The 22,481-nt window shown below is 42.4% G+C and overlaps 1 protein-coding gene across 1 annotated transcript in view; it reads right to left on the reverse strand.

Annotated features, from left to right (window-relative positions):
* The window catches only part of ARCN1 (archain 1 coat protein complex I subunit delta), a 76,127-nt gene that overhangs the window by 46,101 nt on the left and 7,545 nt on the right, over positions 1-22,481 (reverse strand). Inside the window, exon 2 of the mRNA XM_075840047.1 lies at positions 7,624-7,887. Within this exon, the coding sequence (XP_075696162.1) occupies positions 7,624-7,887 (264 nt within the window). The remainder of the gene's footprint in view (positions 1-7,623; positions 7,888-22,481) is intronic.

The raw sequence follows: 22,481 nt of genomic DNA on the forward strand, positions 1-22,481 counted from the left end.
GGAGAGCCGGAGCAGAGAGAGACGTCAACAGTCAAATTCCCGACGGCAGGATCTGGAAACGTGGCCACTTTGAAAAACGTATTACAAATGTATTTGCATTTATAACTTACATGCATTAAAGGGGTTTTTGAAAATACGATGGCATCTCGGACAACCCCTTTAAGTCCACCAGAGCGAAGGCGGTAAATCCACCGTGCAACTCCCATACTGCACCCTGGTTGGGAACCTCTCAGCGGCGTAACTACCAAGATAGCAGCCGTAGCGTCTGCTACGGGGCCCGCGGCTTGAGGTGGCCTGTGCCACCAGCTGACATGCCCCCCTATATGCCCGGTGGCGCCGCTAGCAGTCGTTATGGCTGCTACAGCGGTAGTGCCGCTACTACGGTGCACGTGTCCCGCCGAGCCTCTAACAGGTATGGGCGGGGCGAAACAGGCCCTCTCATGCCCGTAGGCGTCGCCAGCATCAGAGGTTGCCCCTGTGCTAGCGACAGCCACCCCGTCTTGCAGTAATTGTACCTGCGTCTAAAGCACGCAGGTACAAATACTTGCATTAGCGCTGAATAGCCTGGCCTTACAAATGACGCCGATTGGCAGGGCAAAATTACTTGCCCCACCAATCCGCGCCTTTCGACGAAGCCAGCGGCGTGATTACGTCATTGCGCAGCTTCCGTTCTTGAAAGGAGCGGATTGACGGGGCAAGTCATTCTGCCCTGCCAATCAGCGCTTTTTAACGACGCGTCGTTCAGCTCCAGCAGACGACCTCAGAAGAGAGCAGGTCTGCATTGTCATTGGACAGCGTGGGAACGGTATCCTGAGTGTATGTAAAGTTTTTTTGTTTTTTTTTCTAATAAAACTGTGAGTGCCATTATCTACCGGGGGGGGGACATCTATATGTGGGGATGTGGGCCACTATATACAGAGGGGGTCCACATGTGGGCCACTATATACAGAGGGGGTCCACTATATAGAGAGGGGGTCCAAATGTGGGCCACTATATACAGAGGGGGTCCACATGTGGGCCACTATCTACAGGGGGAGCTATATGAGACACTATATACAGGGGTGGGCTATATGTAGAGCACTATCTATAGGGGAGCTATTTTTAGGGCACTTTCTATAGGGGTGGGCTATATGTGGGACACTATACAAGGGTGGGTTACCTGTGGGGCACTAGCTACAGGGGGCTATATGTAGGGCACTGTCTACAGGGGTGGGCTATACATGGAACACTATATACAGGGGTGGGCTATATGTAGAGCACTATCTATAGGGGTAGCTATATTTAGGGCAGCACAGTGGCTCCGTAGTTAGCATTATTGCCTTGCAGCTCTGGAGTCCATATGTGGGCACTATCTAGAGGGCTGTATGTGAGACGCTAACGACAGGGACTGCAATGTCGGATCATCATAGGGCGTTTCAGGCTGTCACCCGAGGCTCCTGGGGTGCCCATGGCCGCCCAAAGTACAATGTAGTTTTGTCGCGAATCGCGGCAAAAACCGAGACGAAACTGAATTGTATACGCCCTGCAAAAGGACCTTTAGACAGGGTCACATGACCTCATCTCCAAAGTTCTTACTACACATGACCGCAGGTCGATGAGCAGAAGCAAGACTCCACAGAGAAGACTGAGGTGAGCTGCTAAGTATAAGGGGATGGATTTGTTTAAGGGGTCTATATCTAGGGGGTCTGGTGTGGGGACTGTATTTAGGGGGTCTGGTGACTATTTAGGGGGGTCTGGTCCTTATTTAGGAAGTTTGGTGTCTATTAGTTTAAGGGGTCTGTATCAGTTTAAGGGGTTTAGGGTCTGTATTAGTTTATGGGGTCTATTTAGGGGGCCTGTTCTAGGGTCTATATTAGTTTAGGGGTCTTTATTTAGGGGTCTGTATTACTTAAGGGAGTCAGGTCTGGGGTCATTATTAGTGTAGGAGGTCAGGTTTGGGGTCTGTATTAGTTTATGGAGTCGTTATTTAGGGGGCCTGGTCTAGGGTCTGTATTAAGGGAGTCAGGTTTGGGGTCATTAGTGTAGAGGGTCGGGTCTGGATTTATGGGTCCTGTCTGAGGTCTGTATTTATTTAGGATGGTCTGGTCTGGGGACTGCAATAGTTTAGAAGGTCTGGGTCTGTATGTATTCTATGATATAGTCTGGGGTCCAAATTTACTAGTCTGAGTAAAAGGGGTTGCCCGGGCACATGGATAGGGACAACACATTTAATGTATGGTTCTGGGCCTTAGTGTCTAAATTTTGGTTTCTATAGAGGCTGGAAATGGCTGCAGAAGTGATGGGCAAAGAAGTCGCCATAACGGTCTGTGTCAGATGGAGAAGAAAAGAAAATGACTCCCATCAGAGTAGACATCACCTGTGAGTCACTGGATCTATAGGGGATCCTGACATGTCTGTTGTAGGAAATCCTTGTATTCTACATATGTGTATCCAGGACTAAGACAAATGTGTGTTACCATTCCCATTGTCAAGAGGAAGTGTGATACTGTCAGCGAAGGTTGGAGACTGTCAGTATGTAGGGACAGAGCCCTTTGACTAGGGGAATCGTTACACCCATTTGTCAATGCTCGCACAAAAAGGTGGTGTTCACTATAGACACGGCAGAACGGCGGTGGGGAAGGGGGGCCCAAGTTTGGGGCACAGCTCAGAGCCTATGGTCTACTTAATCCACCACTAAGGGGCATCTATGTAGGGCCCCATCTACAGAGGCTCTAGGGGGTCACTATCTACAGGGGGCATGGTGTGTGTGTGTGTGTGTGTGTGTGTGTGTTTGTGTGTGTGTGTGTGTGTGGTACTATTATAATCAGGGACAAACTATGGCGATGTTATATTTAGAGGAGTTGAGAATTTTAACTTCGTTTATAGATGCAGAAATGTTTTAAATGTGAGAAGCTGAAGACATCTGAGTGAAAAACTGCAGAAATGGGTCATGGCCAGGAGAAATCCATCTTAGATGTCTGGACCAGAGGAAGAAAAGAACTAGAATTGGAGAAGTCACCGGTGATTCTGCCTCTTATCAGCACTGTATGATCTACAGCGAGATGATGGGTGGTATGATTTTTTTGTGAAACAGCATCTCCCAGCATATCCTTACTATTGTTCGGCCCATGATGGGAGCTGTAGTTTTACGCCGCACAAACCTATACGGCAGGGTTTGCACTAAATTGAGCAGTATTTGTTCTGGTGTAGTATATATGTACTGAGCTTTGTTCTGGAGCTGTATATACGTATGAGATTGGTTCTGGGGAAGTATTTATATACGGAGCTTTGTTGTGGTGCTGTATATATGTACGGAGCTTGGTTCTGGGGATGTATATATGTACGGAGCTTGGTTCTGGTGCTGTATTTATGTACCGAGGTTTGTTCTGTTGCTGTATATACGTATGAGCTTTGTTCTAGTGCTGTATATATGTACTGAGCTTGGTTCTAGTGCTGTAGATATATGTACTGAGCTTGGTTCTAGTGATGTATATATGTACTGAGCTTGGTTCTAGTGATGTATATATGTAGGAGCTTGGTTCTAGTGCTGTATATACGTATGAGCTTTGTTCTAGTGCTGTAGATATATGTACTGAGCTTGGTTCTAGTGCTGTAGATATATGTACTGAGCTTGGTTCTAGTGATGTATATATGTACTGAGCTTGGTTCTAGTGATGTATATATGTAGGAGCTTGGTTCTAGTGCTGTATATACGTATGAGCTTTGTTCTAGTGCTGTAGATATATGTACTGAGCTTGGTTCTAGTGCTGTAGATATATGTACTGAGCTTGGTTCTAGTGATGTATATATGTACTGAGCTTGGTTCTAGTGATGTATATATGTAGGAGCTTGGTTCTAGTGATGTATATACGTATGAGCTTTGTTCTAGTGCTGTAGATATATGTACTGAGCTTGGTTCTAGTGCTGTATATATATGTACTGAGCTTGGTTCTAGTGATGTATATATGTACTGAGCTTGGTTCTAGTGATGTATATATGTAGGAGCTTGGTTCTAGTGCTGTATATACGTATGAGCTTGGTTCTAGTGCTGTAGATATATGTACTGAGCTTGGTTCTAGTGCTGTAGATATATGTACTGAGCTTGGTTCTAGTGCTGTAGATATATGTACTGAGCTTGGTTCTAGTGATGTATATATATACTGAGCTTGGTTCTAGTGATGTATATATGTAGGAGCTTGGTTCTAGTGCTGTATATATGTACTGAGCTTGGGTGTGGTAATGTATATATGTCAGAGCTTGGTTCTTGATCTGTAATTATATAGTATATATTTATAATAACAAAATTGCAGAGCAGATGGAATTGTTCTCAATGCATTGTATATTTCATGGGAACCTGTCTGGTAGTTTTAACCCCTTGAACCGCCACCATGCAGTAATATATGACCTGACAATATTAGCCTTGTATGTTTTTTTCAGATGCAGCAAAATATTTAAAATCCACTTTTAAAACAGCGCACACTATATGCTAATTACTCATTAAAGGGTCATGGGGCGGTGCCGATATCCTGAAGAGTCACATAGTCCTGCCTCCAAACCCACCTTTCCATGTTTAATTGACATCTCCCTGGATTCATACAACTTTCTTGGATGTGCCACAAGGCAATGGCGTTTACGCACACACTAATCCGGTCCATAATATGGATGCAGATGTAGGTCCATGTGATCCAGACACGTCACTTTGAATCCTCCATTGTATGACACCGCGCCAGTTTCCTGATAGTTGTATAACTTTTCACTTATGCAGGGATTAAAGCGAAGATTAAAATAGTCAGAATCCCCCTTTGGGCTGGATTCACACAGTGTTTTGCTGCGGTTTTTTTTCATGCCATTTTTTAGCGATACCAGATGTTGGGTTAAAATCTAAATATCAAACCCACTCCACAACTACGTTTTGGTTTGTGGTGTTCTTCAGGCTATTTTGTGGGCAGTGGCATTTTCTTCCAAACGCAGCATGCTCTTCGTATGGTGTTTTTTTCTATAGGCATTCTTCCTATAGTACTTCAAAATCACCAGGAAAAAAAAAAAACCATGTACGAAATTACGCTAAATAAAAAACACCACTAAAGACATCTTAAAAAGCGCATGTTACATTTTAATGACTAGCGTTTTTTTAAAACGTTTTGTTTTATGCAGCTTAAATTGACGGGAAAAATTGTGTGTGAAAGAGGCCTTAGGCCAAGATTATACACACACTGTTTTTATGCCGTTTTTAGCTAAGTTTTCTGAGCCAAATGCAGGAGTGTACACAAAAGAAAGAAGAGGCATCAGCCTCTCTTTTATATCTTCCCTTGCTTTTGGAACCTCTTCTGGCTTCGGGATGCCATGTTCATACCAGATGATACCTCTGGTCGTTTTACAGCTAGAACTGCGATTAAAATCTCATATTTCATATGCCACCAGAACCACTGTTCTAGGTGGTCCACAGTCCAAGATATGGCTCCCTTCCCCCAGACTCAGTCTCTCACACTGTGTGAGGCAGCTTCATGCTGATAGGACAGCGTTAGAGGCTGTGACGTATCTTCACCTCAGGAGAATCACTGGTGTTGAACTAGACACTTGTCTAATATAGCCTCATTTGTAAAGGGGGAAAAAAAAAAAAAGTACACTTTTTTTTTATTTTTTATAGTGTTCCGGATTTGGCAAAAAAAAAAAGTCTGCTCTAAGAATGTATGACTAATTTAAAGGATTTCACTGAAATGCTCCTACCGATTTATGTAACTCCCACAATAGAAAGAAATGTGCAGCAAGACCTCAAATTTCTTCTCCACCTGAATGCTGCTACTGCTACCTTACTAAATGGGAGAACCCACCTCTGTACCCCCTATCAGTTATTAATGGCTTATTCTGTGGATATTTTATAACTAAAGTAGAAAATAAACCTTTCTAGTGCCACTATCAATAGTGGGCAAAGTTGCGAACCCCCTATTTTTACAGAGGCGCATGAGCTCTCCCTCTACTGTAGTTTTGTTTCGGTCAGATTCCCTACAAATTTAACAGAACCAAAAAATACTAGCATGCTCCATATGTATGGAGGTGTTCTCCCCTAGAAGATATGCAGAGCCATTCTGACTCCACCACAGAGTACATGAGGTCTAATGCTTACGATTAGAAAACCCATTGAAAGTGGCTGTCCAGGTTGGGGGCGGTTCTTCATACTGATAACCTATCAGTATCTGATCGGTGGGGGTAACACCCAGAGCAATCAGCTGTTCTGGCTGCCTCCGGATGTTATGCAGTGGTCGGTGCCGGAAGAATATGGCTCCATACACTGCATAGCGGCCGTGTTGGGTTACTGCAGCTTTTCTCCTATTTACTTGAATAGGAGCAGAGCTGCAGTACGGCTGCTATACTGTGACCAGAGCCATCTGCTTCCGGCACCGACCACTGCACAACATCCGGTGCCCGGAGGCAGTCAGAACAACTGATGGGTGCGGGGTCCAGGTGTTGGACCCACACCGATCATAGATCTTCAGTATTAAAAAAAAACAAAAAAAAAAAAACACAACATTCCCAGCCTGGGCTTCCCATTTAAAGGCTCTGGACGATTTCAAACAAATTGTTTTTATTGTTAATTTGCATACAAAGTGCACTGTGTTCAGAATCAGGTAACTGTAAATACCCAAATCGCTTCTTTCAGGGCCCCCCCCCCCCTGCAACAGCTTAGTAAACAGTGGACGGTATCCTGTCTATAGCTTTTAAGACGGTGCGGTGACCGCCTCCCAGCTCTTCCGCAATGCCACCTTGAAAGCTATGGAGGATAATTGTGCGGTCTGTGGTTTACTAAAACATCTAGGAAAGCAGGCGGACCTGAAATGAAGGGGTAAGTAATGGGGGTATTAATAGTGGTGTGTGTTATAACACAGCAACTTCGCGCGTTTCCATCATTTCATTAGAAAGTGGCCAATCCCCTTTAACATAGACCATCTGGTTAATAAGTCGTCTAAAGCCGACAATCATTTTGATAAAACAGCTCATGCCGCACACATTGCAGCGCAGATTTCCTCTCATAGAACATCATTTTACGATGTCATTTTGACATAACTCATACGGAGCCTGTATTAAACTGCACAAAGCCGCAAAAATTCTATTACAACCAGTCAACAAGCAGATCCCTAATACCCCTGGTACTGCATTTTATTATGGGAGTTATTTCTTAGATTAAATTATTGTAGTGTCTGATAAAGACTACATAATAAATACACTAAATAGGATAATACTAAGTAGAAAATACACTTGCATAGCTGCTTAACATTTACGTAGATTATACTAATACAGAAAAAAAAAATGGACTTTAAAAGGAGCAGCTCTATGAAAATATTCTTATACAGTACTTAAAAACAAATGTATATATGTATATAGACACACACACACACACACACACTTCTCTACTACAGTTAAAACGGCAAGAGAGTTACATGAATACGTAAGATGATACCGTAATGCCAGGCATGCCCGATATTGGAGGATCTAGTGGTGAGATACAGGATAGCTAGATATAGATATGAGAGAGAACTATCTATATAATAACGGACACTAGCACATTTGCAGATTCTATAAAAAAAGTGGGCAATGGTTTCAAAAGTAAGACGTGTGCCCCATCCAACAATGCAGAAATAGACCTACCACTCTGGAGAAAAGTCGGAGAGTCTCTAGGTCCTCAAGGATGTTGCTGTTCTTGGTGGTGATGAGAACCATGTAGAGTTTTTCCATGGGCTGGTAAACATAACGCACACTGTCAGTTTCCACAAAGGTGTGCTGTTTTCCAGTGTTCATTAATTTTGGGAAAGCAGCCAATAGTCCTTCAATACGAGTGCGAGTCATCTCCACAAACTGTCGTGACACTATGGCTTTACCGGCCTTCGTACAGACCGCAGAAGCTAGCAGCACCTGTAATAAAATATACGACAATATTAACAACCTAAGAAACATCCAGGACTTATAAAAATAAAAGTTTACATTTAAGAACCATTAAAAATAATTGAAGTGATAGGGATCAGTAATGCATTCCAGAGTACCAATCCCCTAAGATGGTTACTGGTACATTTTCACACGGTGGTCATGGGAGAAAAAAAAAAAAGCACAGAAATAATAATGTTAAAAAAAAAAAATCAAATAAATCATCGAACATCTAGAATTAATAAAGTTTTTGCACAGCAAGATATTTGCAGATGGATTTCACCCCGGGAAAAGAAAACATGACTGTATTTGCAAAAAATAAAAAATAAATACTTAGGGGCTCTGTCACCAGATTATAAATGCCCGATCTCCTACATAATCTGATCAGCGCTGTAATGTAGAGAACAGTGGTTTTTATTTTGAAAAACGATTTTTGAGCAAGTTATGAGTGATTTTAGATTTCGTTTCTTAACCCCTTAAGGACGCAGCCTTGTTTTGGCCTTAAGGCTCAGAGCCCATTTTTCAAATCTGACATATTTCACTTTATGTGGTAATAACGTCGGAATGCTTAACCCCTTCCCTCTTTGGCCGCTTTTGACCTTCCTGACAGAGCCTCATTTTTCAAATCTGACATGTTTCACTTTATATGGTAATAACTCCGGAATGCTTTTACCTATCCAAGTGATTCTGAGAATGTTTTTTCGTGACACATTGGACTTTATGTTACTGGCAAAATTTGCCCGATCCATTCAGTATTTAATTGTGAAAAACACCAAAATGTAGCGAAAAATTGCAAAATTTGCATTTTTCTCAATTTAAATGTATCTGCTTGTAAGACAGGCAGTTATACCACACAAAAATGTTACTAACTAACATCCCCCATATGTCTACTTTAGATTGGCATCGTTTTTTGAACATCATTTTATTTTTCTAGGACGTTACAAGGCTTAGAACTTTAGCAGCAATTTCTCACATTTTCAAGAAAATTTCAAAATGCTATTTTTACAGGGGCCAGTTCAGTTGTGAAGTGGCTTTGAGGTCCTTAGATATTAGAAACCCCCAATAAGTCACCCCATTTTAAAAACTGCACCCCTCAAAGTATTCAAAATAGCATTTAGAACGTTTCTTAACCCTTTAGACATTGCACAGGAATTAAGGCAAAGTAGAGGGGAAATTTACAAAGTTCATTATTTTTTTCCAGAAATTCATTTTGAATCCATTTTTTTTGTACCACAGAATGTTTTACCCAAGAAATGCAACTCAATATTTATTGCCCAGGTTCTGCAGTTTTAGGAAATATCCCACATGTGGCTCTAGTGTGCTACTGGACTGAAGCACCGGCCTCAGAAGCAAAGGAGCACCTGGTGGATTTTGGGTCTCCTTTTTATTAGAATATATTTTAGGCACCATGTCAGCTTTGAACAGGTCTTGTGGAACTAAAACAGTGGAAACCCCCCAAAAGTGACCCCATTTGGGAAACTACACCCCTCGAGGAATTTATCTAGGGGTGTAGCAAGCATTTTGACCCGCCAGTTTTTTTGCAAAAAATTTTGGAACTAGGCCATGAAAATCTACATTTTTTTCAAATAAAATGTAGGTTTAGCTAATTTTTTTTAATTTTCAAAAGAACTAAAGTAGAAAAAGCACCACAACATTTGTAGAGAAATTTCTCCCGAGTAAAACAATACCCCACATGTGGTAATAAACGGTTGTTTGGACACACGGCAGGGCTTAGAAGGGAAAGAGCGCCATTTGGCTCTTGGAGCTCAAATTTAGCAGGAATGGTTTGCGGAGGCCATGTCACATTTGCAAAGCCCCTAAGGTGACAAAACAGTGGAAACCCCCAACAAGTGACCCCATTTTGGAAACTATACCCCTTGAGGAAATTATCTAGGGGTATAGTGAGCATTTTGACCCCACAGGTTTTTGCAGAAATTTTTGGAATTAGGCTGTGAAAATGAAAATCTACATTTTTTCAAATAAAATGTAGGGTTAGCTAATTTTTTTTTATTTCCACAAGGACTGAAGGAGAAAAAGCACTATAAAATTTATAAAGAAATTTCTCCCGAGTAAAACAATACCCCACATATAGTAATAAACGGCTGTTTGGAGACACGGCGAGGCTGAGAAGGGAAAGAGCGCCATTTGGCTTTTGGAACTCAAATTTAGCAGGAATGGTTTGCGGAGGCCAGGTCACATTTGCAAAGCTCCTGAGGGGACAAAACAGTGGAAACCCCCAACAAGTGACCCCATTTTGGAAACTACACCCCATGAGGAAATTATCTAGGAGTATAGTGAGCAGTTTGACCCAACAGGTGTTTTACAGAACTTATTGGAAGTAGGCCGTAAAAATGAAAATCTACATTTTTTCAAATAAAATGTAGGTTTAGGTATTTTTTTTTCATTTCCACAAGGACTGAAGGAGAAAAAGCACCGTAACATTTGTAAAGCAACTTCTCCCAAGTAAAACAATACCCCACATAAACGGCTGTTTGGACACACGGTAGGGCTCAGAATGGAACTAGCACCATCTGGATTTTGGATAGTGTCTGGGCACCATGTCACATTTGCTGAGCCCCTGTAGTACTAGTACAGTGGAAACACCCCAAAAGTGACTCCATTTGGGAAACTGCACCCCCTGAGGAATCATCTAGGGGTATAGTGAAAATTTTGATCCCAAAGGTTTTTTGCTGAATTAATTAGAATTAAGCTATGAAAATGAAAAATATTTTTTTCTTTCCAACAAGATGTAGTTTTAGATCAACATTTTTCATTTTTACAAGGAATAGAGAAGAAAAAGCACCCCAACATTTGTAAAGTAATTTCTCCCGAGTACGGTAACACCCCATATGTGGTTATAATAGGCTATTTACGTATATGGGAGCATTCAGAAGAAAAGGAGCGGTACTTATCTTTTGGAGCGTAGATTTTGCTGGAAAGGTTTGCGGACGCCATGTTGCATTTGCAAAACCCCTGATGTACCAAACAAAAGTGACCCCGTTTTAGAAACTACACCCCTAAAGGCATTTATCAAGGGGTGTAGTGAGAATTTAGAGATCACAGGTGTTTTTCAGAAATGAATACGCAGTGGATGGTGCAAAGTGAAAATTGCAATTTTTCCACTGATCTGCCCATTCACCGCACAAGATGTTGTGCCCCTAGGGAATCTTACCCCATAAATTGTTAAGCGGGTTCTCCCGGGTATGGTAATGCCTTACTTGTGGACATAAATTGCTGTTTGGGCACACTGTAGGGCTAAGAAGGAATAGACGGCCATTTTGAGCATGGATTTTGCTTGGTAACAGTTCTGTTTGGGGTTTTGCTGGTATTTCAGTTTATAATGTGTTGGCATATGTAATCTGTGCGGAGTACATCAGGGTATATGTAATCTGTGCGGAGTACATGAGGGCATAATAAGAGGGTATAATAATGGGGTAAATAATACAATTCTCCATAGATGTGTGTTACGCTGTGAAGCGATCCGTTATGCACAGGCCGGTGTCACACTGATAAACGGTTTTCTTTATTATCCCTCCTTTGTAACGCTCTGCACCTTTTGGGGACTTTTTCTCCTTCGTAGTTTGGGAAATATTACTGGGAAAGTTTTGCGCTGGTATCATACGGGCACCCTCGCTTCCAGCGGATGTGCCATGTCCATTCCCTTTCCTAGTTCCTAAATATTAGGGCCCTGAAACTGAAGGAATGTTCCCCTCCGGCCTGCGCATTGAGATGTTTTTTCATCACCGCATTACTAGTGCCATAACTTTTTTTATTTTTCAGTTGATTGAGCGGTGTGCGGGCTTGTTTTTTGCGAGACGGGCTGTAGATTTTATTGGTACCATTTTAGAACACATACGACTTTTTGATCACTTTTTATTTCATTTTTTGGTAAAGGAAATTACCAAAAACAAGCAATTCTGGAATCGTTTTTTATTGGTTTTTTTTTCGGCATCCACAGTGCGCCCTAAATTTCATGTTAGCTTTATTCTGCGGGTCGATATGATTACGGCGATACCAAATTTATATCGTTTTTTTTATGTATTGCAGCTTTTGCACAATAAAATCACTTTTTTTATAAAATCATTTGTTTTCTGTGTCGCCATTCTAAGACCCATAACTTTTTTATTTTTGCGTGCACGAAGCGGTGTCAGGGATTATTTTTTGCGGGACGGATTGTCGTTTTTATTAGTACTATTTTGGAGTAAATGTGACTTTTTGATCACTTTTTATAGCATTTTTTGGAAGGAGATGTGACCTAAAAACAAAGATTCTGGCGTTGTTTTTCATGTTTTTTTTTTACGGCGTTCACCGTGCGGGATAAATTACATAATAGTTTTGTAGTTTCGGTCGTTACAGACGCGGCGATACCAATTATGTATAGTTTTTTTTAATTTTTACGGTTTTTCCCATAATAAAAGACTAACTATGGGAAAAAAGTCAGTTTAGCTTTATTTTTATTTGAAATGTGTGTGTTTTTATTGTTTTACCACATTTTTATTATCTTTTTTTTACTTTTCTGACTTGTCCCACTACGGGACATGAGGGCCTGATGCCCCGATCGCTACTCTAATACACTGCACTACATACGAAGTGCAGTGTATTAGCGCTGTCAGTTATTCACTGACAGCAAGCCTATGATTGCCACAGCAACCCAGCGATTGCATCACTGGGTTGCCGATCGGGTGAAAGCTCTATTGAGCGCAGCATCTGAGGGGTTAATCTGGCGGATCGGAGAATAGCTCCGGTCCTGGCTGTTACAGGAGGGTGCCAGCTGTATAATACAGCTGTCACCCCGCGGTGATGGTGCCGGCTCTGCTTCTGAGCCCGCACAATCACTGCGCCGTACATGTACGGCGCTTTGCGGGAAGCACCTCCCGACAGCGCCGTACATGTACGGCGCATGTCGGGAAGGGGTTAAACCTACCCAAGCGATTCTGAGATGTTTTCTCATGACACATTGGGCTTCAAGTTCGTGGTAAAATTTGGTCGATATATTTAGTGTTTATTGGTGAAAATTTGCAAAATGTAGAGAAAATTTTGAAAAAAAATAGCATTTTTCAGAATTTAAATGCATCTGCTTGTAAAACAGACGGTTATACCACCCAAAATAGTTACTAGTTCACATTTCTACTTTAGATTGGCATCGTTTTTTGAACATTTTTATTTTTCTTGGACGTTACAAGGCTTAGAACAAACAGCAATTTCTCATATTTTTAAGAAAATGTCAAAAGCCTTTTTTTTTTAAGGTACCTCTTGAGTTCTGAAGTGGCTTTGAGGGGCCTATGTATTAGAAACCCCCATAAAACACCCCATTTTAAAAACTAGACCCCTCAAAGTATTCAAAACAGCATTTAGAAAGTTTTTTAACCCTTCAGCCATTTCACAGGAATTAAAGCAAATTGGAGGTGAAATTTGCAAATTTCATTTTTCTTGCTGAATTTCAATTTTATTCATTTTTTTTTCTGTAACACAGAAGGTTTTACCAGAGAAACACTACTAAATATGTATTGTCCAAATTCTGCAGTTTTTAGAAATGTCCCACATGTGGCTCTAGTGCGCTCGTGGACTAAAACACAAGCCCTAGAAGCAAAGAAGCACCTAGTGCATTTTGAGGCCTCTTTTTTCTTAGAATATATTTTAGGCAGCATGCCAGGTTTGAAGAGGTGTTGAGGTGCCAAAACAGTAGGAATCCCCCAATAGTGACCCCATTTTGGAAACTACACCCCTCAAGGAATTCATTTATGGTTGTTGTTACCATTTTGACCGCACAGTTTTTTCACAGCACGTATTTGAATTGGGCTGTGAAATGAAAAAAATGTCATTTTTTCCAATAAAATGTCATTTGTGATCAAAATTTCTTATTTTCACAGGGAACAAAATACCCCATTTTGTTGCCCAATTTCTCCTGAGTGCAGCAATACCCCATTTGTGGTGATAAACTGCCGTTTGGGCCCATGGGAGGCCTAAGAAGGGAAGGAGCACTGTGTGTTCTTTGGAGTACAGATTTTGCTGGTTTGGTTTTCGGGTGCCATGTCGCATTTGCAGAGCCCCAGAGGTATCAAAGCAATGGAACCCCACCAGAAGTGACCCCATTTTGGAAACTACACCCCTCAAGGAATTCATTTATGGGTAATGTGACCATTTAGACCCCATAGTTCCTTCACAGAACTTATTTGAATTGGGCTGGGAATGAAAACAAAATTATTTTTTTCAAATAATATGTAGTTTTGGCTCAAAATTTCTTATTTTCACAAGAAACAAAAATACCCCATTTTGTTGCGCAATTTGTTCTGAGTGCCGCAATACCCCATTTGTGGTGATAAACTGCCGTTTGGGCCCATTGGAGGGCTCAGAATGAAAGGACCACCATTTGGCCTACTGGGGATTTTCTAGTGCGAAGACATGTATGCAGAAGCACCTGAGGTACCAGTACAGTTGAAACCCGCAAGAAGTGACCCCGTTTTGAAAACTGCACCCTTAAGGCATTCATCTAGAGGTGTAGTGAGCATTTTGACCGGAGACCTACACCCCATAAACTGTAATGTTGGTTCTCCTGGGTACGGCAATACCCTACATGTGGCTGTTATCAGCTGCCTGGGCACACGGCAGGGCTCAGAGGGGAAAGACGAGGGGGGATAAGCTGTGTGGAGTGCATCAGGGTAAGTAAAATTGGGGTAAATTATAAACCAAGGGATGTATGATAAATTTTAAAACACTTTCATACAGAGCTCTGGTTATTTGGGACACGTGTCACATTGATATATTGCGTCATCGCTTATCGCCCTCTTATAGCAGACTTTGCACCTCTTTTGACTTTTTCCCTTCTTGCCAGTTTGGGGAACTTCTCCTGGAAAGTGTTGCTCTGGTACGATGCGTGTGGGCTCGCTTCCAGAAGTACTGGGTGCCCCCCCTTCTTGGTCCCTAAAGATTAGGTTCTTGATAATCACCTCTTGAAATTCCAGGAAAGTTCCCATCTGGCCTGCACATCGACGTAGCACGTACGCATTGTACAAAGCCATCTGTATGATGTGCCCGGCCAGCTTCTTATACCACACCGCATGGCGCTGTAGGGCTTCAGGATTTGATCTGACAAGTCCATCCCTCCCATGTACCTATTGTAGTCCAGGATGCAGTCTGGTTTGGGGGTGGCCTTTCCTTCATATATCCTAAACCTGTAGGTATACCCTGATGCACTCTCGCACAGCTTATACATCTTCACGCCATACCTTGCCCTCTTACCCGGCAGGTACTCACGGAATTGAACCCTCCCTTTAAAATGTACCAGGGACTCATCAATAGAAATACACTTCTTGGGGGTGAATGCTTTGGAAAACCGGGCACTGAAACAGTCTAATAGGGGTCTCCGTTTATACAAATGGTCAAAACTGGGGACATCTCGGGGTGGGCACGGCTCATTATCAGTATAATGTAAGAAGCGAAGTATTGCCTCATTTATTTATTTTTTTAGGTTCCAGTTCAGTTCTGAAGTTGCTTTGAGGGGCCCATATATTAGAAACCCCTATCAAACACCCCATTTTAGAAACTAGACCCCTCAAAGTATTCACAACAGCATGTAGAAAGTTTATGAACCCTTTAGGTGTTTCACAGAAATTTAGAGCAAAGTAGAGGTGAAATTGAAATTTTTTTTGTCAGAAAATCCTCTTTATACCATTTTTTTATAACACAAAAGGTTTTATCAGAGAAACGCAACTTAATACGTATTGCCCAGATTCTGCAGTTTTGAGAAATATCCCACATGTGGCCCTAGTGCAGTAATGGACTGAAGCACCGGCCTCCGAAGCAAAGGAGCACCTAGTGGATTTTGAGCCCTCTTTTTTATTAGGCACCATGTCCGGTTTGAAGAGGTCTTGTGGTGCCAAAACATTGGAAACCCCCCAAAAGTGACCCCAATTTGGAAACTAGACCCCTTGAGGAATCCATTGTAGTTTTCTTGGGGTGCATGCGGCTTTTTGATCAGTTTTTATTCTATTTTTAAGTGGCTTGGTGACTAAAAAACAGCAATTCTACTATTGTTTTTTTATTCTATTTTTTTTTTTACAGCGTTCACCGTGCGCTATAAATGACATATTCACTTTATTCTGCGGGGCGATACGATGACGGCGATACCAGATGTTTATAGTTTTTTTTTTATGTCTTATGGCGTTTGCACAATAAAATACGTTTTGTAATAAATCACTCACTTTTGGTTTTACCTTATTCTAAGAGCCAGAAGTTTTTTATTTTTCAATCAATAAAGCCGTGCGAGGACTTATTTTTTGCGTAACGAACGTAGTTTCAATCGCTAACATTTTTCGGTACATGCGACTTTTTGATCTCTTTTTATTCCATTTTTTGGGAGGTGAAGTGACCAAACAATTGTGATACGGTTTATTATTATTTTCTTTTACGGCGTTCACCGCGCGGGATAAATAACGAAATAATTTTGTAGTTCAGGCCGTTACGGACGCGGCGATACCAATTATGTATAGTTTGTTTATATATTTTTATTAATAATAAATGACTGATAAGGGAAAAGGGGGATTTTTACTTTTAAAACTTTTATTTTTACACATCTTTTTTTTCACTTTATTACTTTGTCCCACTAGGGGACTTGAGGGCAGGAGGCCCTGATCGCTATTCTAATACACTGCACTACATGCGTAGTGCAGTGTATTAGAACTGTCAGCTACTCACTGACGGCAAGCATAGTGGGTCCTGACGTTGTCAGGACCCACTAGGCTTCCGTCTATGGCATAGCCGGACACCATTGTTTGGTGTCCGGTTGCCATAGTCACCATCGCCGGCCGCTATCGTGTAGCAGGCCGGCGATGGCAACTTAACCCCTAAAAAGCTGCAATCTCTATAGAACGCTGCTTTTAAGGGGTTAATCCCCGCTGTAGGAGCTGTGACAGCTGCTGTACGAGACAGCAGCTGTCACAGCTCCTGTATGTGTCGGGAGGACGGCCGAAACAGCCGTTACTCTCGAGACGTACTCGAGACGTACTATTAGGGGTTAAAGACCAACTAGGCGTGTTTTTACTTTTGACCAAGTGGGTGTTGTAAAGAAGTGTATGAGGCCGACCAATCAGTGTCATCCACTTCTCATTGTTCCAGCCCAGCTTCTTACACTGCACAATCACACTGTGCTGTGGATCATGCTGGGCTGGAACAATGAGAAGTGTATGAGGCCGATTGGTGACTGATTGGTCGGCCTCATACACTTCTTTACAACATAAACATACTATAACATTACTGCAGTGTCCTGACAATGAATATACATCACCTCCAGCCAGGACATGTGTGTTCAGAATCCTGACACTTCGCTAACGTTTGTGAGATTTACAGCAAGGCAAACGTAATCATGTTTTAAATGACAGTTTACACCGTAATCTCGTGAGATTACGCTTGCCATGCTGTAAATCCCACGGTAAACTAGCAGTGTTCTCTGATCAAATTGAACCCTTCAGATGTGGTGCTGAATAGCGAGCACCGCATCTGAGTGATTTAATTGTACGCCGTTTACCGTGTATAAATAACATAACTTTATTCAGCGGGTTGTTAGGATTGCGGCAATACCAAACTTATATGGATTTGTTTATGTTTTCCTACTTTTACACAGTAAAAACAGTTTTTTTTCAAAATTATTTGCTTTTGTGTCGCCATATTTTAAGAGCCATAACTTTTATTTCTTGACCGATGGAGCTGTATGAGGTTTTTTTTTTTTTGCGGGACGACTTGTAGTTTGTATTGGTACCATTTAAGGGAAGATGCGACGGTTTGATCACTTTTTATCAAATTCTTTTGAAGGCAGGATAAACAGAAAACAGCAATTCTGGCGTTGTTTTTTATTATATTTTTTACGGCGTTCACTGTGCGGGTTAAATAATGTAATCGTTTTATAGTCGAGTTCATTATGGATGTGGCGATACCAAATATGAGTAACTTTTTACTTTTTTTCATAAAGTATTTTGTATGGGGAAAAAGTGTTTTATTTTTTTGTTTTTTTTACTTGGGACATTTAACTTTTTTTTTTGTTCCACTGGGGGACTTTACTGTGCAGACTTCTGATCACTATTATAATACACTGCAATACTTCGGTATTGCAGTGTATTATTGCCGGTCAGTGTAAAACTGACAGGCGCCTGTTAGGTCATGCCTCTGGCATGGTCTAACAGGCAATTACTAAAGGCAGACCTGGGGGCCATTCTTAGGCCCCCAGGCTGCGATAGAACCCATCGGCACCCCGCGATGCACGCGGGGATGCCAGTGGCATAAGAGCCCCCTCCCTCTAAAATCACTCAGATGCGGTGCGCGCTATTCAGCATCGCATCTGAAGGGTTCAATTTGATCGGAGAACGCTGCTAGTGGTCTCCAATCGTTGCACTGAAGCCCGAGGCTGTTACTAACAGCACAGGCTTCAGCAGCACCCCGCACGATGCGGGGAAAGTTCTTCTGAAGTGCCGACGTGGAAACACGTCGCTTCAGAAGAACTACCCTGAACGGCCGACGTAAAAACACTATACGCCGGTCGCTAAGGGGTTAAACCTTACGGAATGTAAACAAACGGAAACCGTTTGCAACAGAAGCATTATCATTGAAATCAATAGTAATGCAAACGGAAAGCTACTGTTTCCCCTGATGGAAAGGTCTGATGGAACCCATGAATGAAACACCTAAAGCTGCCGAGACATGTTCACGGACTAGTCGACCGCTGTCTCCATCACCATCCATAGACATGAATGGATCAGCTGACCATGAACGCAGATGCGAACCCAGTCAAAATGTTATTAGGTCTGTAATAGCTTCTGTTTTTTAGCTTCTGGATGCCAACAAGAATCTTCCCCTAAAGGCTGTGTTCACATCACCGTCTGTGTTCTGTTGCGGGGTTCAGTCTGAGGTTTCTGTCGGGTTAACCCCTCAGCAAAAAGCAAACGGAAACCTCAGCTTCCGTTTCCCTCACCATTGAACTCAATGGTGACTGAAAACCAGCTAATGGTTTCCGTCTGTTACTGTTGTGACAGGGTTCCGACGTTGACAGAATAGCGCAGTCGACTGCGCTATTGGTTCAGTCAAGAACAACGGGACACTGTCACAACGGTGACAAATGTAAACCATTAGCTAGGTTTCCATCACCATTGATATCAATGGTGAGGGAAACGGAAGCTTATGTTTCCGTTCGCCTTTCCGTTGGGGGGGGGGGGGGGTTAACCCGACGGAAACCCCTCAATGGAAGGGCAATGGTGATGTGAACAGGCCCTTACTGATCTTGAAAATGGCGAGGAATTGAAAAAGTATACTAGAAAGGTGAAGAACTTCATATTAAAGATAATTAAGCTTTAGGCTGAAGCCTCATGCAGAGAAACTGCGGACCCATTTATTTCAGTGGTCCCATGCACACGACCATGGTTTTTAACGGATCAGTGCTGGAGCCACAAATCTGGGCCGCAAAAACTCATGACATTTCATTTTACGGTCCGGATCTGCAGATTCACACCACTGGTGAAATTGTTCTGGATTCTGATGATACACGGAACAAAAGTATTTTGCAATCCGCAATGGACCCGTGGTTTTGCGCACCGTGGCAGGTGTGGTCCAAAATGGCGGAAGAAATCAGCGCACGTCCGGGTTTTTTTGGGGTTTTCGTTTTGCTCCTATGATGAAGTAGAACAAAGGAAAACCGAACGCAGGTGTGGACACAGCCAAAGTTACGTAAAAAAAAACAACTTGTTTTCACGCAAAGCATATTTATCATCTATACACAAGATAGGTGATAAATATCTGATCGCCGGTGGCCCCGAATGAACAGTGAAATGGGTGTCCTGAGCCCCTCCTTCCTTCATACTCACGACAGTAGTAAGGAGGAGTTTGAATCGAGAGGTGGTCACGCACGCGCCCTACAACTCCATTCAACGTCTATTGGGCCGGCAGAAATAGCCGAGTACAAACTTTATTGAATGGAGGAGAGCAAACACGTGACTACCGCTTCATCCAAAAGCGGGTGGGGTGTTTAGCGGTGAGGACCCCCAGCAATCAGACATTTATCATCTATCCCTTGGATAGCTGACAAATGTCCTTCGCAAATTAACTCATATCCTGAAATCCTCCCTATATGTAATTCGGAAGGAAAGTATGGGGCGGACTCACAGGCTGAGCTCGCCCCATAAGATGCGTGTGAAGGCTGTATGTTACAGGTGACACTTCACTGCAACAAACATTTAACCCCTTAGATGCCACAGTAAATAGCGACTGCAGCATTTCAGCCATTAGCAAAATGGGGAGGCCCCCTCCAACAGCCCATGAGCCCTGTTGTTGTCATGGCAGCCTGGGGGTCTAATGAAGGCCCCCAGGGTGTCATCTTTCTGCTCAGATGCAGGGCTTAATAGGAGCCGGTACATAAGTATTGCAGTATATTGTGCCCTCACATCAGGCACATTTGTGACACACAGAATAAAGTTATTTTAAAAAATATATATATAAAAATGGGAGGAGCTCAGTCTTTAAAAAAGGAACAAAAAAAAAAAAAGTTTTTTTTTTTTAATATAGTGACAGTTGGTAAGTGATGGAGGAGAGAGACAGAAAGAGTGATGTGCGTGGGATAAGCAGGGGAGAGAGAAGTCAGTACAGAGTGGGTGGATTTTTGAAATCGCCCTGCCAGATTGGATAGCCGAGAAGGGCGCAAGCTACCAAGTGACTGATCCTCCAAAAAGACTTTCTATTGCTAGGCTGAATGGCGTATAGCTAGCTCGCACTAGGGATGCACGATGCATCGAAACTTCGATAGTGTTTCAAAATCGTGCATACCCAAATGTTTAGATACCTTTATTTCAGGTATTTCAATAGGAAGCTGTGCAGCCGCATAGCGAAGTATAGTAACACATGAATGTATGAGAGCGAGGCTGCGGCTGTGTAATACAGTCATTGACCCGCTCCTGAGTACTGGATGATGCGATGCGGCCAGCCCTGGACTAATGAAGACAGAGAACGTGACGGGCGCACTACAAAACACCCCCATGTTCTGTCCTCAGTGCCTGAACAGCTGCTCATAAGTGCAGCGCCGGCCGCATCGTATTTCGGCCGCAAGTCCCGGACCGAACACAGTGCAGGGAGCCGGGCTCCTAGCATCATACTTATGTACGATGCTAGGAGTCCCTGCCTCGCTGCAGGACAACTGTCCCGTACTGTTATCATGTTTTCAGTACGGGACAGTAGATCCACGGAGAGGCAGGGACTCCTAGCATCGTACATAAGTATGATGCTAGGAGCCCGGCTCCCTGCACTGTGTTCGGTCCGGGACTTGCGGCCGAAATACGAAATACGTCCGTCAATTACGGACGTAATTAGTGTGTGTGCACATACCCTTATTGTTAGGAGCGGGGCGATGGCTGCACACCCGCAGCCCCGCTCTATAACGGCGGAGATCAGAGAAACCTCTTATCTCCGCCGTTATTCCTCTAAATGCTGCTTTCAAAGCGGACCACAACATTCAAGAGGAAGTGAGAAGGGGGGGGGGGATGCCCCTTGGATCGCATCACAGGAATCCCTGTGATGTAATTGAGGGACATACCATATAAGGGCAGACAGCCGAGGGACCATTGAAGAACCCCAGGGCTGTCTTACAATATTTCCTGTTAGGGCATACTGAGGTATGTCCTAACAACTGCCTGCGTACTACCCGTACACAATGTACTGGCATATAGATATATGCCAGTTCATTAAAGTTTAAAAATAAAGTAAAAACATAAAGTAATATTAACCCCTTTAGGACACAGCCTGTTTTGGCCTTGTGGACACAGATGATATTTTCAAATCTGACATATGTCATTTTATGTGGTAATAACTCCGGAATGCTTTTACCTATCCAAGTGATTCTTTTCTCCTGACATATAGCACTTTATGTTAGTGAAAAAATTTGGTCGATAAATTCAATATTTATTTGTGCATTTTTCTAAATTTAAATGTATTTGCTTGTAAAACAGATCGTAATACCACACAAAATAGTTACTAGTTAACATCCCCCATATGTCTACTTTATGTTTGCATCGGTTTTTTTCACGTCCTTTTATTTTTCTAGGACGTTACAAGGCTTAGAACTTCAGCAGCAATTTCTCATATTTTCAAGAAAGTTTCAAAAGGCTATTTTTTCAGGGACCAGTTCAGAAGTGGCTTTGAGGGCCTTCTATATTAGAAAGTCCCCATAAATCACCCCATTTTGAAAACTGCACCCCTCAAAGTATTCAACCCACATTCAGAAAGTATTTGAACCCTTTAGGCGTTTCACAGGAATTAAAGCAAAGTAGAGGTGAAATTTACAAATGTCATTTTTTTTGACGAAATTCATTTGTAATAAAAATTCTGTAACACAGAAGGTTTTACCAGAGAAACGCAACTCAATATTTATTGCCCAGATTCTGCAGTTTTTAGATATATCCAACATGTGGCCCTAGTGTGCTAATGGACTGAAGCACCGGCCTCAGAAGCAAAGGAGCACCTAGTGGATTTTGGGGCCTCCTTTTTTTAGGAATATATTTTAGGCACCGTGTCAGGTTTGAAGAGGTCTTGTGGTACCTAAACAGTCCAAACCCCCC

The sequence above is a fragment of the Rhinoderma darwinii genome, chromosome 10 (assembly GCF_050947455.1).
Source record: "Rhinoderma darwinii isolate aRhiDar2 chromosome 10, aRhiDar2.hap1, whole genome shotgun sequence".
NCBI classification, from domain to species: domain Eukaryota; kingdom Metazoa; phylum Chordata; class Amphibia; order Anura; family Rhinodermatidae; genus Rhinoderma; species Rhinoderma darwinii.